The sequence below is a fragment of the Taudactylus pleione genome, unplaced genomic scaffold (assembly GCF_031769625.1).
Source record: "Taudactylus pleione unplaced genomic scaffold, aTauple2 ptg000224l, whole genome shotgun sequence".
NCBI lineage: Eukaryota > Metazoa > Chordata > Amphibia > Anura > Myobatrachidae > Taudactylus > Taudactylus pleione.
In genome coordinates, this window is record NW_028284626.1 from 160,564 (window position 1) to 172,922 (window position 12,359).

General features: G+C 40.6%; 1 protein-coding gene across 1 annotated transcript in view; it reads right to left on the bottom strand.

Annotated features, from left to right (window-relative positions):
- The window catches only part of LOC148517284 (uncharacterized), a 99,259-nt gene extending 87,276 nt beyond the window's left edge, over window positions 1-11,983 (bottom strand). Inside the window, exons 1-4 of the mRNA XM_088478896.1 lie at window positions 11,889-11,983; window positions 11,670-11,767; window positions 10,734-11,517; window positions 7,282-8,022 (exon numbers count right to left, since the gene is read on the bottom strand). Coding sequence (XP_088335022.1) covers window positions 7,282-8,022; window positions 10,734-11,517; window positions 11,670-11,767; window positions 11,889-11,970 — 1,705 coding nt within the window. The 5' untranslated portion in view covers window positions 11,971-11,983. The remainder of the gene's footprint in view (window positions 1-7,281; window positions 8,023-10,733; window positions 11,518-11,669; window positions 11,768-11,888) is intronic.
- Window positions 11,984-12,359: the final 376 nt, after the last annotated feature.

Sequence of the window (12,359 nt, forward strand, 5' to 3'; positions counted from 1 at the left end):
CAGAATATATATTAGTTGTAAGTTGCAGAGGACCGACGTGTCGAATGGCCTCAGGCCTAGAGATGAGGTCTACCTTCTCTCTAAAGTAGGCAGGTGTGTGTCTGAAGCAACAGTTATTATTGTTTAATATTGTATGATCTAAAGGTATAAATGTTATTACAGAAATAGGTATAAATTAGAACTGATCAAAACCATTTCTTCTCTAGCAAGACAGAATAATGGGTTAGTTGAGTATGAACAGACCAGGAGACAGTAGGTCTCAGATCTGGCTAAACAAGGAGGGAGCTAATCAGGATAGCCTTGGCCTATATGCGGTCACCAGTATTTTGAGAACATAGAAAGGAGATTATAGGTTTTGTTATGATTAAAACATATTATCAGTGAAATGTTTAGTGCGCATGAATATTGAATTAATTAATTAATATTCGCCATTTTAGAATATGTCAGTAGCAGAGAGGAAAAAGTATAAAAGATTGATCAAAAAGGGGAGGGGTGGGTCAGTCGGGCTGAGCAGAAGAGATCGTAGGTCGAGAGAGTCGCGGGGCGCTGGGCTGTAAGTATAAACATGGCTGACTGTCACCTTGGGAGTCTATGCTGGGCATTGCCAATAATCATTTTGTTACTGTTGCTGAACTAATGATTTTCATGTTGTAAGTCTGCTTTGACAATAATACCATAATACATGTATAATTAATTTGCTTTTTAAGTAAAACATTGTCATTTATTTTAAAGTTGGTATTGGTGTGAATTATTCCATTTCTTCTTATAATAAGTAAGGTTTAAAAATAATATCCAAAACACCTCGCGTTATCAATCATGGAGGCCCCAGCGAGATTACACAGGTTAACGCCCGCTGTATCGGTGATTGAGAGAGAGTGCACGGCAGTGAGTTATTTTGCTCATTAGATAATTTTTATTTTTAAAACGTGCAGTTTTCGTTTTTCCCTCTCCTTCAGACATTGATATGATGGTTAAGTTAATTGCGCTGTATTGATTGTTTTGCATTTGTTTTGTTTTGGTAGGATTTGTTTTCCAGAAATTTGAAATTGTATTTGAGTCATTTTTCCCAGAAATTAGGGGCAGTATTGTTGAGTTTTTTTGATGGTTGGTTTTGTGGTTATAAAAATTAAGTGTCAGCGGGGGGTTGGGACGAGAGGCATTTGGTGAGCTGGCTTTTCCCATTTTCCCCTGTAGTATGCCTTGCATAGAAGTGGAGTAGAGAGGCATAAATCTGGTTATGTGAATTGCGGGGTAATATTATAAACAAAGAAGAGAAGTCCACGTGGCTAGATAGTGTAAAATTGATCTGCAGATATTTAAGAACAAGATAATATTGATGTAAAAGTGCTAAATCTGATAACGAGGGCAGGTGCACAAAGTATACGTATAGTCACATGTGTAACGGGCGCGGAACACTGATAACGAGGACAGGGGAGGCACCGGGTAACTGAGGTACAAATCTGTTAACGAGGTCAGATTGTACATGAGAGGTGTTGACCTGATAACGAAAGACAGGTAACACGAGGGTAGAGTTTTTTGGGTTTTCATTTTGACAGACGATTTTTAAAAGGCAACATTGTCTGGTACTTGAATGGGATTGGAGTTGGTTCTTGTAAGTGTTAAGAGGGTAAGCGCAAGTGATTTGAGGGTGAAGAGGTTGATTGTAGCTTGATAAGCTACAGAGCATGGGGAGAATGGCGCGTGATGCACCTGGATGGTAATGGTTGTTTGAATGAAGGTGAGAAGGAATTAGTTTGGTGAAACGGAAATCTGAAACCAGGGTAGTTTACCATAAAATTGTAAAGGTATCCCACTAACAAAACTTGTACTTAAGAATTAAGTTTCTCATTGCAAGTGTAAAAGCTTATTTGAGGAGCTGGAAGAGTGTTCCCGTTTCAAGGTCATAGAGATTGGCTGTTTGAGAAAAAAAATGCAGTTTTATTTTTGCAGCAGAGCGAGAGAAAGACATTTTTTTTAATATGGCATCGAGTGAGTTGCCAACAGTTAAGAGGGTAGTTATTTAAAAAAAATATATATATATGTGATTAGGAATGACCAGTATGTGTGCAGTTATGAAAGACAAGTACGGAGATGAGAGTGTGAGGTTTGTTGCAGGGTGGAGTGGGATGACTGAATGGACCTCTGGTCATTTCCCCATGGCTGGCACATTTAACCAATATGTTCTGGAAGCTTTGAAGGCAGCAATTATTTTGACTAGGTTGGTGAAGAATAGGGTTAAGTATTTGCAATGTCTGGCAATATGGCAACGGGAGGTGGAACAAGGTGGCAGTCAGCCAACAGCGCCCCCGGCTCTCACAGCTGGCCCAGCTGACCCCCTTTTTTTGTTTTTTATTGTTTTTTTGTCCCAAGATTTGAACCCCAGAGACTCCTGTCTCTGGTGATGACAATGTTGATGTAACGCTTATGCTTATTGCTTTCTCTATGCTTGCTTATTTTAATTAATAATCATTCCAAGATTTGTACCTCACAGACTATTGTCTCTGAAGCTAACTAAAATGTCTAAGCTTACTGTTATAGTTATGCCTGTTTATTCTAATCAACAATTTGTTTATGACTATTCCCCAGAAGTGAACTGTTAGATCTGATTCAGCTGATACAATTGATGATTATTACTGATATTCATGTGCTTCCTGCAACTAATCTCACTATCATTAGCAGGTTCAGTGTGTCCTGGATACCTTGTGTTTATCTGACCATTTATTGTTTGTGAGGACGTCACAGTTTCTGGATGTTGTCACAGAAATCCTACATCATGTGCAGCATCATTCACAGCTAAGAAATTGTGCAGTTATTTATGTTTCCAGATATAGTATCATATCCCATGTGTTGTTGAAGGTGACAGAGGTACTTATTTTACAGGGAAGGTATTACAATCAATATGTCAATATATGGGTTTATAAAAAAGCAAAATTGAAAGTGTAAACACTAACATTGAGTACAAGTTAGATAAGGTGGGTGTGGGGACTACCATGAGTTGACTGGGGGCTTTTACCTCTAGTTTTGTATAGCATCCACATCACTCCAAAGCGATCACTTAACCTGAGCCTTGTTAGCTATTTATTTATTTATTTTATTTTTTTTGGAAAACTGCCTATCCTTATTGTAAGTCCAGCAACAGACTTGTCACTGTTATATGATTTAACTACGGACTATGTTATACAATTCTCACAGCATCTGAAGGAAAGCTTATGAAGAGACTCCCAGAAGAACCTTGTCATGGAGTCCAGTCTGGAGACTATGCAATGGTGAGAAATTTCTTATGTTCTGGTTGTCTCATAGATCGATGGCAAGGCCCGTTCTAAGTTCTGCTAACAACCTCGATGTGGCTGAAAAGGACAATTGGATTCACAAAATCTCACTGCAAGAAGGTTGCCGACCCGGCGGTGAGGTCAGTTAAAGCCAAAGAAGATGCAGATAAAGACATTGACTGTGATTTAAATTTAACGAACTTATTTGATGATGGGCCTGATCAAAGTCACAGTTCAGGCCAAGATAAGGTTCACAGAATCGGGGACATTATTAGTAGTGTTCTGCGGGTTGTGAACAAAGAAAAGGAAAGATGGCTATTGGTGATCAAGTCTCTGTGTATCCATTGATTGGGAAAGTTATTTTTTCTTCCATTTTTAAATTTTTTATTTTTTTATAGTAAATAGGAGCTGAGAAGGACTGGTGACTGATGAGGACGGTGTGGAGTGTTATCCTAGGGGTACTGCCGGCGTCATATTGGTAGACTCCACTCCTATTTTAAAACTCATGATCATAAGGGATATGGTTTTAATCACATTAAGAGTCATAAAAGACGCACACACTCATTTTACTACTGATACTCCCAGGTATAGGTACGCATCAGAGGATGGTCAAAAGACCAAGGGAAAAAAAATCTTAAAATGTTTGAAAAAGAAATACATTATAGGTAAATAAGGTCTCATACTGGTACTAGGTGCAAGATACATCTGATGAAGTATCGGAAAAAAGAGCCATTACTGTAAGACAAAGGTGTGAAGGGTTGTCTCACAATTCCAAGGTATATATGTAAATACTGTGGTTTAAATTCAGAAAAGGGGTATACAATGGTGCAAAGAAAGCATCTCTATACAAACTGACACTTCTTCCCTGAACACTTATCATGAGCTTATAGAAAGAACAATAAAGTTGATTGTTGGGTATGTAGTCACCATGTCATTCAGGGAATGTTGTGCTAATGTCTATCTCATTGCACTCAAATCCAACAGCACTTCACTCACTATGTGGAACTCTCACACTTGAACCTTATAATGTCACAGGTTCCCTACGTTTAAAATTAACAAGGTATCCAAGGTATGATCAGGACAACATCATGTCTATTAACAAAATGGTACAGGAGCTGAATGTATTTATTTGGGAACCTGTGTTTGTAACACAATCTTACAAGGAGGATCTTACTGAATCAAACTTGTTTGGGGATCTTTTAGAAATTATTAAATACACAAAAAACCTAATAAAAAATTATATGTGAGTGCATTAATAAACTGTGTAATAACAGAAGGAATGTTGGGGTACAATAAAACATACAGTCATCATATCACAGAATGGAACAAGCAAGAAGAAAGCGTGGATGAAAAGGTGCCCGTTGTAATGTTCCTTATAATGCTTTTCTAACACATTGTCTAATAAACCATGACACTACCACGGGGGTTATATTATATGTGTGGGCATAAGGCTTATTGATGGTTACCGGTGAATTCTTTTGAAAAGGGTCTTATAAGAACATTACTACCTGATGCAAAGGTAACACAACAGAAAATCTAAAAGAAACATATGAAATAATTACTGTGTAAGAACGGTAAATAGAAATACAAATGGTATATGGAAAAGTACAAGCACCTCTTTACACTCTCCCAAAGTTATAAGGTTGGTTTAGGATTTGGTGACATAATAACATTTGGTACATAGGGAATTAATAAACAATATCGCAGACATTGTGCTAAGAGAGTTTCAAGCAATAAAACACTGAATTAAAATGCAGCACACACTACCTTACAGCCGTAACTTTGGATATTGTGTCACATTACAAGCAGTATATGAGTTAAAGTGTCATACATACATCACAAATTCTTTTGATGCAGAATAAATAAAATAAAATAATAATAATAAAATAAAAATGAAATTACTCAGGTTAAAAATGAATTTGCTGAATAAACATGATGGTACGATTCCTGACAGTTGGTTCACCTGGTTGAACCCCAGCACGTGGTTCGCATGGGTTGAAAATTGGTTCGGCGGCATTATACACGCAATGGGAAGATTAATATTTTTTGTCATGATAATGTTGTTAATTTTCTATATATTAGTGAAAGGCTTCAAGAAGATTTTCCAATGCATTAAGAAGAAATCAGACGATGCCACCTATGAGAGATATGAACTTTTTTCGGAGTTATGACCCCTCAAATTTCATGAGGATGGAACTGATAACGCCGGAATATGTGACCGTACATATTCCTTCAGCAATTCACGAATATATGCATGCTTATGTCTTTCATTATTTTCATTGCAATTAAGAGTAAATAGAAATGATTCAGAATATATATTAGTTGTAAGTTGCGGAGGACCGACATGTGTGGAATGGCCTCAGGCCTAGAGATGAGGTTTACCTTCTCTCTAAAGTAGGCAGGTGTGTGTCTGAAGCAACAGTTATTATTGTTTAATATTGTATAATCTAAAGGTATAAATGTTATTACAGAAATAGGTATAAATTAGAACTGATCAAAACCATTTCTTCTCTAGCAAGACAGAATAATGGGTTAGTTGAGTATGAACAGACCAGGAGACAGTAGGTCTCAGATCTGGCTAAGCAAGGAGGGAGCTAATCAGGATAGCCTTGGCCTATATGCGGTCACCAGTATTTTGAGAACATAGAAAGGAGATTGTGGGTTTTGTTATGATTAAAACATATTATCAGTGAAATGTTTAGTGCGCATGAATATTGAATTAATTAATTAATATTCGTCATTTTAGAATATGTTAGTAGCAGAGAGGAAAAAGTATAAAAGATTGATCAAAAAGGGGAGGGGTCGGTCAGTCGGGCTGAGCAGGAGAGATCGTAGGTCGTGAGAGTCGCGGGGCGCTGGGCTGTAAGTATAAACAGGGCTGGCTGTCACCTTGGGAGTCTATGCTCGGCATTGCACATAATCATTTTGTCACTGTTGCTGAACTAATGATTTTCATGTTGTAAGTCTGCTTTGACAATAATACCATAATACATGTAGAATTAATTTGCTTTTTAAGTAAAACATTGTCATTTATTTTAGAGTTGGTATTGGTGTGAATTATTCCATTTCTTCTTATAATAAGTAAGGTTTAAACACAATATCCAAAACACCTCGCGTTATCAAACCGCACATGATCGGAATGGACCAATCATGTCAATCACTGCAGGGTGCCAGAATGAACTAGATAGGGAGTCTGGGTAATCACATCCACCTGGTCATGTAATATAAGCATGCACACATGACTGGAATGCACCAATCATGGAAATCTCTGTGGAAAAAAACAGTAAGATGCTTAGATGATTTGTTCCACCCAGTTGCATGGTAACCCACAATCACATGACTAGTTACATCAGTAACAAATGAGTAAGAGTTGACATGGTGAAGATATGCACGTCACTGGGATCTAGGTCACGTTATCCATACGACATAATAATCCCATATTGTATAGTTCTAATGTTGATGATTGCAAAATCTTGCAATATTGTTCACTATATGATCACACCCACATGCCTAAATATACTAATAAGGATATATATATATATATATATGTATGTATATAAAATATACACATATACATATACACTTACACACACATATAGTTAAATAAAAAGGTAGAAAATTACATATGTGAAGTCATACGGAGGAGCATAACAAATATCTAGGTGGTCGGTAGGACCAAGTGAAGGGACTCTTGTCTATCTAGTCTAAAAGACCACAGATGTATCAGGTGATAGTGAGGAGTTTGTTTTTTTTAGTTTAAACCATCTGGGTGGAGCAAATTCAGTTAGAACATCCAGATCACCTCCTGACGGCACAGATGGCAAAATCTGTCACTGCCCCTAGGAGTCTTCATATTAAGTACTATACATTTTTATTGCATCTACATCAAGCCCTATTTAAATTATGTATTGTTGTTTAGGTTTCCCTAGTAGTGTACATCCCTTCTCTTTTTATATTAATGATACATCCCAATTATCTGCAGTGTTGCTACAACCTTGTTTTGTATCAGCTCATAGAAAAGCTTTTCTCTTGTGTGACTGCTGATGTCTAACAAGAGCAGATTTATGTGAAAAACATTTCCCACACTCAGAGCATGGAAATGGCCTCTCACCTGTGTGTTGTCTCTGATGTATAACAAGACCTGTTTTCCGTGTAAAACATTTTCCACACTCAGAACATGGAAATGGTTTCTCACCTGTGTGACTTCTCTGATGTCTAACAAGGTCTGACTTATGTGTATAACATTTTCCACACTCAGAACATGGAAATGTTTTCTCACCTGTGTGACTTCTCTGATGTGTAACAAGATGTGATTTCTGTGTAAAACATTTCCCACACTCAGAGCATGGAAATGGATTCTCCCCTGTGTGACTTCTCTGATGTGTAACAAGATTTGATTTTCGTGTAAAAAAAATTCCACACTCAGAACATGGAAATGGTTTTTCACCTGTGTGACTTCTCTGATGTCTAACAAGGTCTGACCTATGTGTAAAACATTTCCAGCACTCTGGGCATGGAAATATTTTATCAAGTGTATTAGCTGCACTATATGTAACAAACACTGAGGTATCAGGATAACAGTCCTTGCAATTAGAGGGATCAGATGATATATCTGCACTGTGATGTACTGGATGTATATTTAGTGTAACAGGATTATCTCCTGGAGATTCCTGTGTGATGTTATATTCTGTTTTAATATCTGTAGACAAGACGAGATCTTCCTCCAAGTCATTCCTGCTTGTGTGTCCATCTGCTGGAAATACAATAACTGTATTATTATTACTCACACCTCTTTATACAGCGCAGAAATACTGAGAAGCACTTTACAGAGAATATTTAGTAATTCACATGGGGCCATGCCCTAGTGGAGCTTACAAACTATATTCCCTACCATATGTACACATATACACACACACTAGTGTTAATTTGTATCAGAAGCTAATCAACCTACCACTATAATTTTGGAGGGTTGGAGGAAACACATACAAACTCCAAACATTCCATATTGGTTTAAATTAATAGATCCAGCCCCAGGGACAGGCAGATGGCATATCACCAATGTATATCTCCCCCCAAATGCAGACTTTGCTGGGCAACATTCCCTAGCCATTATCACAGAGCAGGAAGCCTCATTAGCCAGTGACGTTGGTGAGCCACAAAATCCATCTAGACCGCCCTCACACATGCACATGGTAATTAGCCCACAAGTTTCCCAACAAATGCGTCCACACTACACAAAGTTCTCCAGGTGGATATATATGTAGCAAAAGCAGTTTCTATATGGTCCTCTGGTCATTCTCAGGGAGAGTAGCCCCAACAGACTCATGCTACTAAATTAGGGTAATGAGTCACTGTATATAACCGCTGAGAGGGAAGGATAGCGATAGGACAGAGCTACATAGAATGATGGTAGCACAGAGCAGGGGAGGCAGCAGGATAGGGTAGGGGAATGTCGCAGGGCACAGATGGGCAACAGCAGGAGGAGGAAGTAGGCAGAAGGACAGAGCTGGATACAGAGACTGGTCAGCAGATAAAGCGCAAAAGTACAGATCATCCAAGCGCAGAGACTGGAGGAAGCCATTGTTGAATGACCGGAGTGTCGTTATAGCTCTGTGTGTGTGAGGTCAAGTTCGTGTGACGTTTGCGTTGTCTAATATAGAGCATATTTGGGCTGGTAACACACAGTAATATGATGTAAGGGGGAGAGCAGGAGTATAATAAGGGCTGATGGATCCTGATGTATAAGATAAACCACAGAGTGTGGGGAGGAGACTGGTCAGATCTCTATGCCGGTAACACACAGTGACATGATGTGAGGGGGAGAGCAGGAGTATAATAGGGGCTGATGGCTCCTGATGTATGAGATACACCAGAGAGTGTGGGGAGGAGACTGGTCAGATTTCTGGGGGGAGTCAGTATGATTTACCGCTGACTCCTGGCTGGCGGTTCAAATTCCGACAGCGGCTGCCCGAACAGGATGAAAATCCCGATCGTCCCCAGGTAAGTACTAACATATTCTACCCCCTAACCCTCCTTTAGGGTGCCTAACCCTAACCCCCCCCAAATGCCTAACCCTTATCCCCCCTCTAAGTGCCTAAACCTAACCCCACCTACCCTGTTGCCTAAAATTAAGTCCCCCGGGGGTTCGCCTAACTCTAACCTCCCCTGGGGGTGCCTAACCCTCCCTCCCCCTAGTTTAACCCTAACCTCCTGGGGGGGTGCCTAACCCTAAGTCACCCCCGGGAGCCTTAAACCTAACCCTCCCCCCAGCGGCTATCCGCAGTGGTGCCCGGCATCCCTTCGTTCGGGAAGGCCGGGCGCCGGTCATCTGGCGTCGGTAAAATGACAGGCGTCTAGATTTAGACTCCTGTCATTTAACCCTCGATGGGATTAAGCAGTCGGGAACCCGGCTGTCGGGACTAGGTTTGCCGGCTTCCCGACTGCATACCCTTTGGGCTGGTAACACACAGTGACATGATGGAAGGGGAGAGCAGGAGTATAATTTGGGCTGATGGCTCCTGATGTATGAGATACACCAGAGAGTGTGGAGAGGAGACTGGTCAGATCTCTGGGCTGGTAACACACAGTGACATGATGTGAGGGGGAGAGCAGGAGTATAATAGGGGCTGATGGCTCCTGATGTATGATATACACCAGAGAGTGTGGGGAGGAGACTGGTCAGATCTCTGGGCTGGTAACACACAGTGACATGATGTGAGGGGGAGAGCAGGAGTATATTAGGGGCTGATGGCTCCTGATGTATGAGATACACCAGACAGTGTGTGGAGGAGACTGGTCAGCTCTCTGAGATGGTAACACACAGTGACATGATGTGAGGGGGAGAGCAGGAGTATAATAGGGGCTGATGGCTCCTGATGTATGAGATACACTAGAGAGTGTGGGAAGGAGACTGGTCAGATCTCTGGGCTGGTAACACACAGTGACATGATGTGAGGGGGAGAGCAGGAGCATAATAGGGGCTAATGGCTCATGATGTATGAGATACACCAGACAGTGTGTGGAGGAGACTGGTCAGCTCTCTGGGATGGTAACACACAGTGACATGATGTGAGCGAGAGATCATGAGTATAATAGGGGCTGATGGCTCCTGATGTATGACATACACCAGAGAGTATGGGGATGAGACTGGTCAGATATCTGGGCTGGTAACACACAATGACATGATGTGAGGGGGAAAGCAGGAGTATAATAGGGGCTGATGTCTCCTGATGTATGAGATACACCAGAGAGTGTGGAGAGTAGACTGGTCAGATCTCTGGGCTAGTAACACACAGTGACATGATGTGAGGGGGAGAGCAGTATAATAGGGACTGACGGCTCCTGACTTCACACTGGGAAGATACATTCCTCTCATTAGTTTGTACTGACAGAGGAGAATGTAGCAGTGACTGAGAAAGTAGAATACAGTATGTGACTATTTTCTGTAATGTGTTTATTACTCACGTGTGCTGATATCTGTAGGTATTTCCTCCTCTGTAAACTGCTGATCACCCATAATATACTTTTCTTCTTCCACCTCTATATCCTCTGCCTTAATATCAGTCACATACGTCTCTTCTTCTCCCTCTATATCTTCTGCCTTCATATCAGTCACATACGTCTCTTCTTCTCCCTCTATATCTTCCGCCTTCATATCAGTCACATACGTCTCTTCTTCTCCCTCTGTATCTTCTGCCATAATATCAGTCACATACGTCTCTGATTCTCCCTCTCTATCTTCTGCCTTATTATCAGTCACATACGTCTCTTCTTCTCCCTCTATATCTTCCGCCTTCATATCAGTCACATACGTCTCTTCTTCTCCCTCTGTATCTTCTGCCATAATATCAGTCACATACGTCTCTTCTTCTCCCTCTATATCTTCTGCCTTCATATCAGTCACATACGTCTCTTCTTCTCCCTCTATATCTTCCGCCTTCATATCAGTCACATACGTCTCTTCTTCTCCCTCTGTATCTTCTGCCATAATATCAGTCACATACGTCTCTGATTCTCCCTCTCTATCTTCTGCCTTATTATCAGTCACATACGTCTCTTCTTCTCCCTCTATATCTTCCGCCTTCATATCAGTCACATACGTCTCTTCTTCTCCCTCTGTATCTTCTGCCATAATATCAGTCACATACGTCTCTGATTCTCCCTCTATATCTTCTGCCTTATTATCAGTCACATATGTCTTTTCTTCTCCATCTATATAATTTATCTTAATATTAATCAGATCTTCACCCTAAATCAGATAATAAAAAATTGCATAAAGTCTGATGTCATTATTTGAGAGTATACAGTATAATATCGGTGAATAAAACACACACAGCTGCTCTACAGATCATATAGTGACAGTCTCTATAGTATATTGGTGAGACCCCAAATCTCAGCTACCTGATGCTCAGGTGGAATCTTGTGATTCTTCTCTGTACAATCCTGAAAATAAAGAGGATGGGGACATCTCTCTGGGGTATTTCTGTTACTGGGTCCATCTGTAGGGGACAAACAGTGACTGAGTACATTGTATATATGTGATTATCAGATGATGTATATATATATAAGAGGCCCCCATACCTGCTCTCCCCTGTACAATAAATGACAGTCTCCTCTTACCCAGTAATGTGAGGGGCTGGTGCTTCTCCATCATCACGTCCTTGTATAGATCATTGTGTTCCTCTATATACTCCTCCTGCATGGAAACATAGACGGTGAAATCCTGACACCTTATAGGAACCTGACACACACAAAGTTACATTCATCACCCAGACACATCCCCTGGTGTTACTGTATAGTGTCCCATTCCCAGCAGTCACCTCTCCCAGTCATCACCCAAACACATCCCCCGGTGTTACTGTATAATGTCCCATTCCAGCAGTCACCTCTCCAGTTAGCAGCTGCATGTTCTTGTTGGTGAGTTCCAGGATCTTCTGGTCATTGTGTCTCTCATGTGTCAGTGAGTGAGGTGGAGGCACCATGATGGGGGTCTGGGTCTTGCTGAGTCCTCCTGACACAGGGGGATGGCTGCTGGGTATCTCACACTCACCAGATGTCTTCTTCACTACTGTGTAATCCTGTTTATTGGGG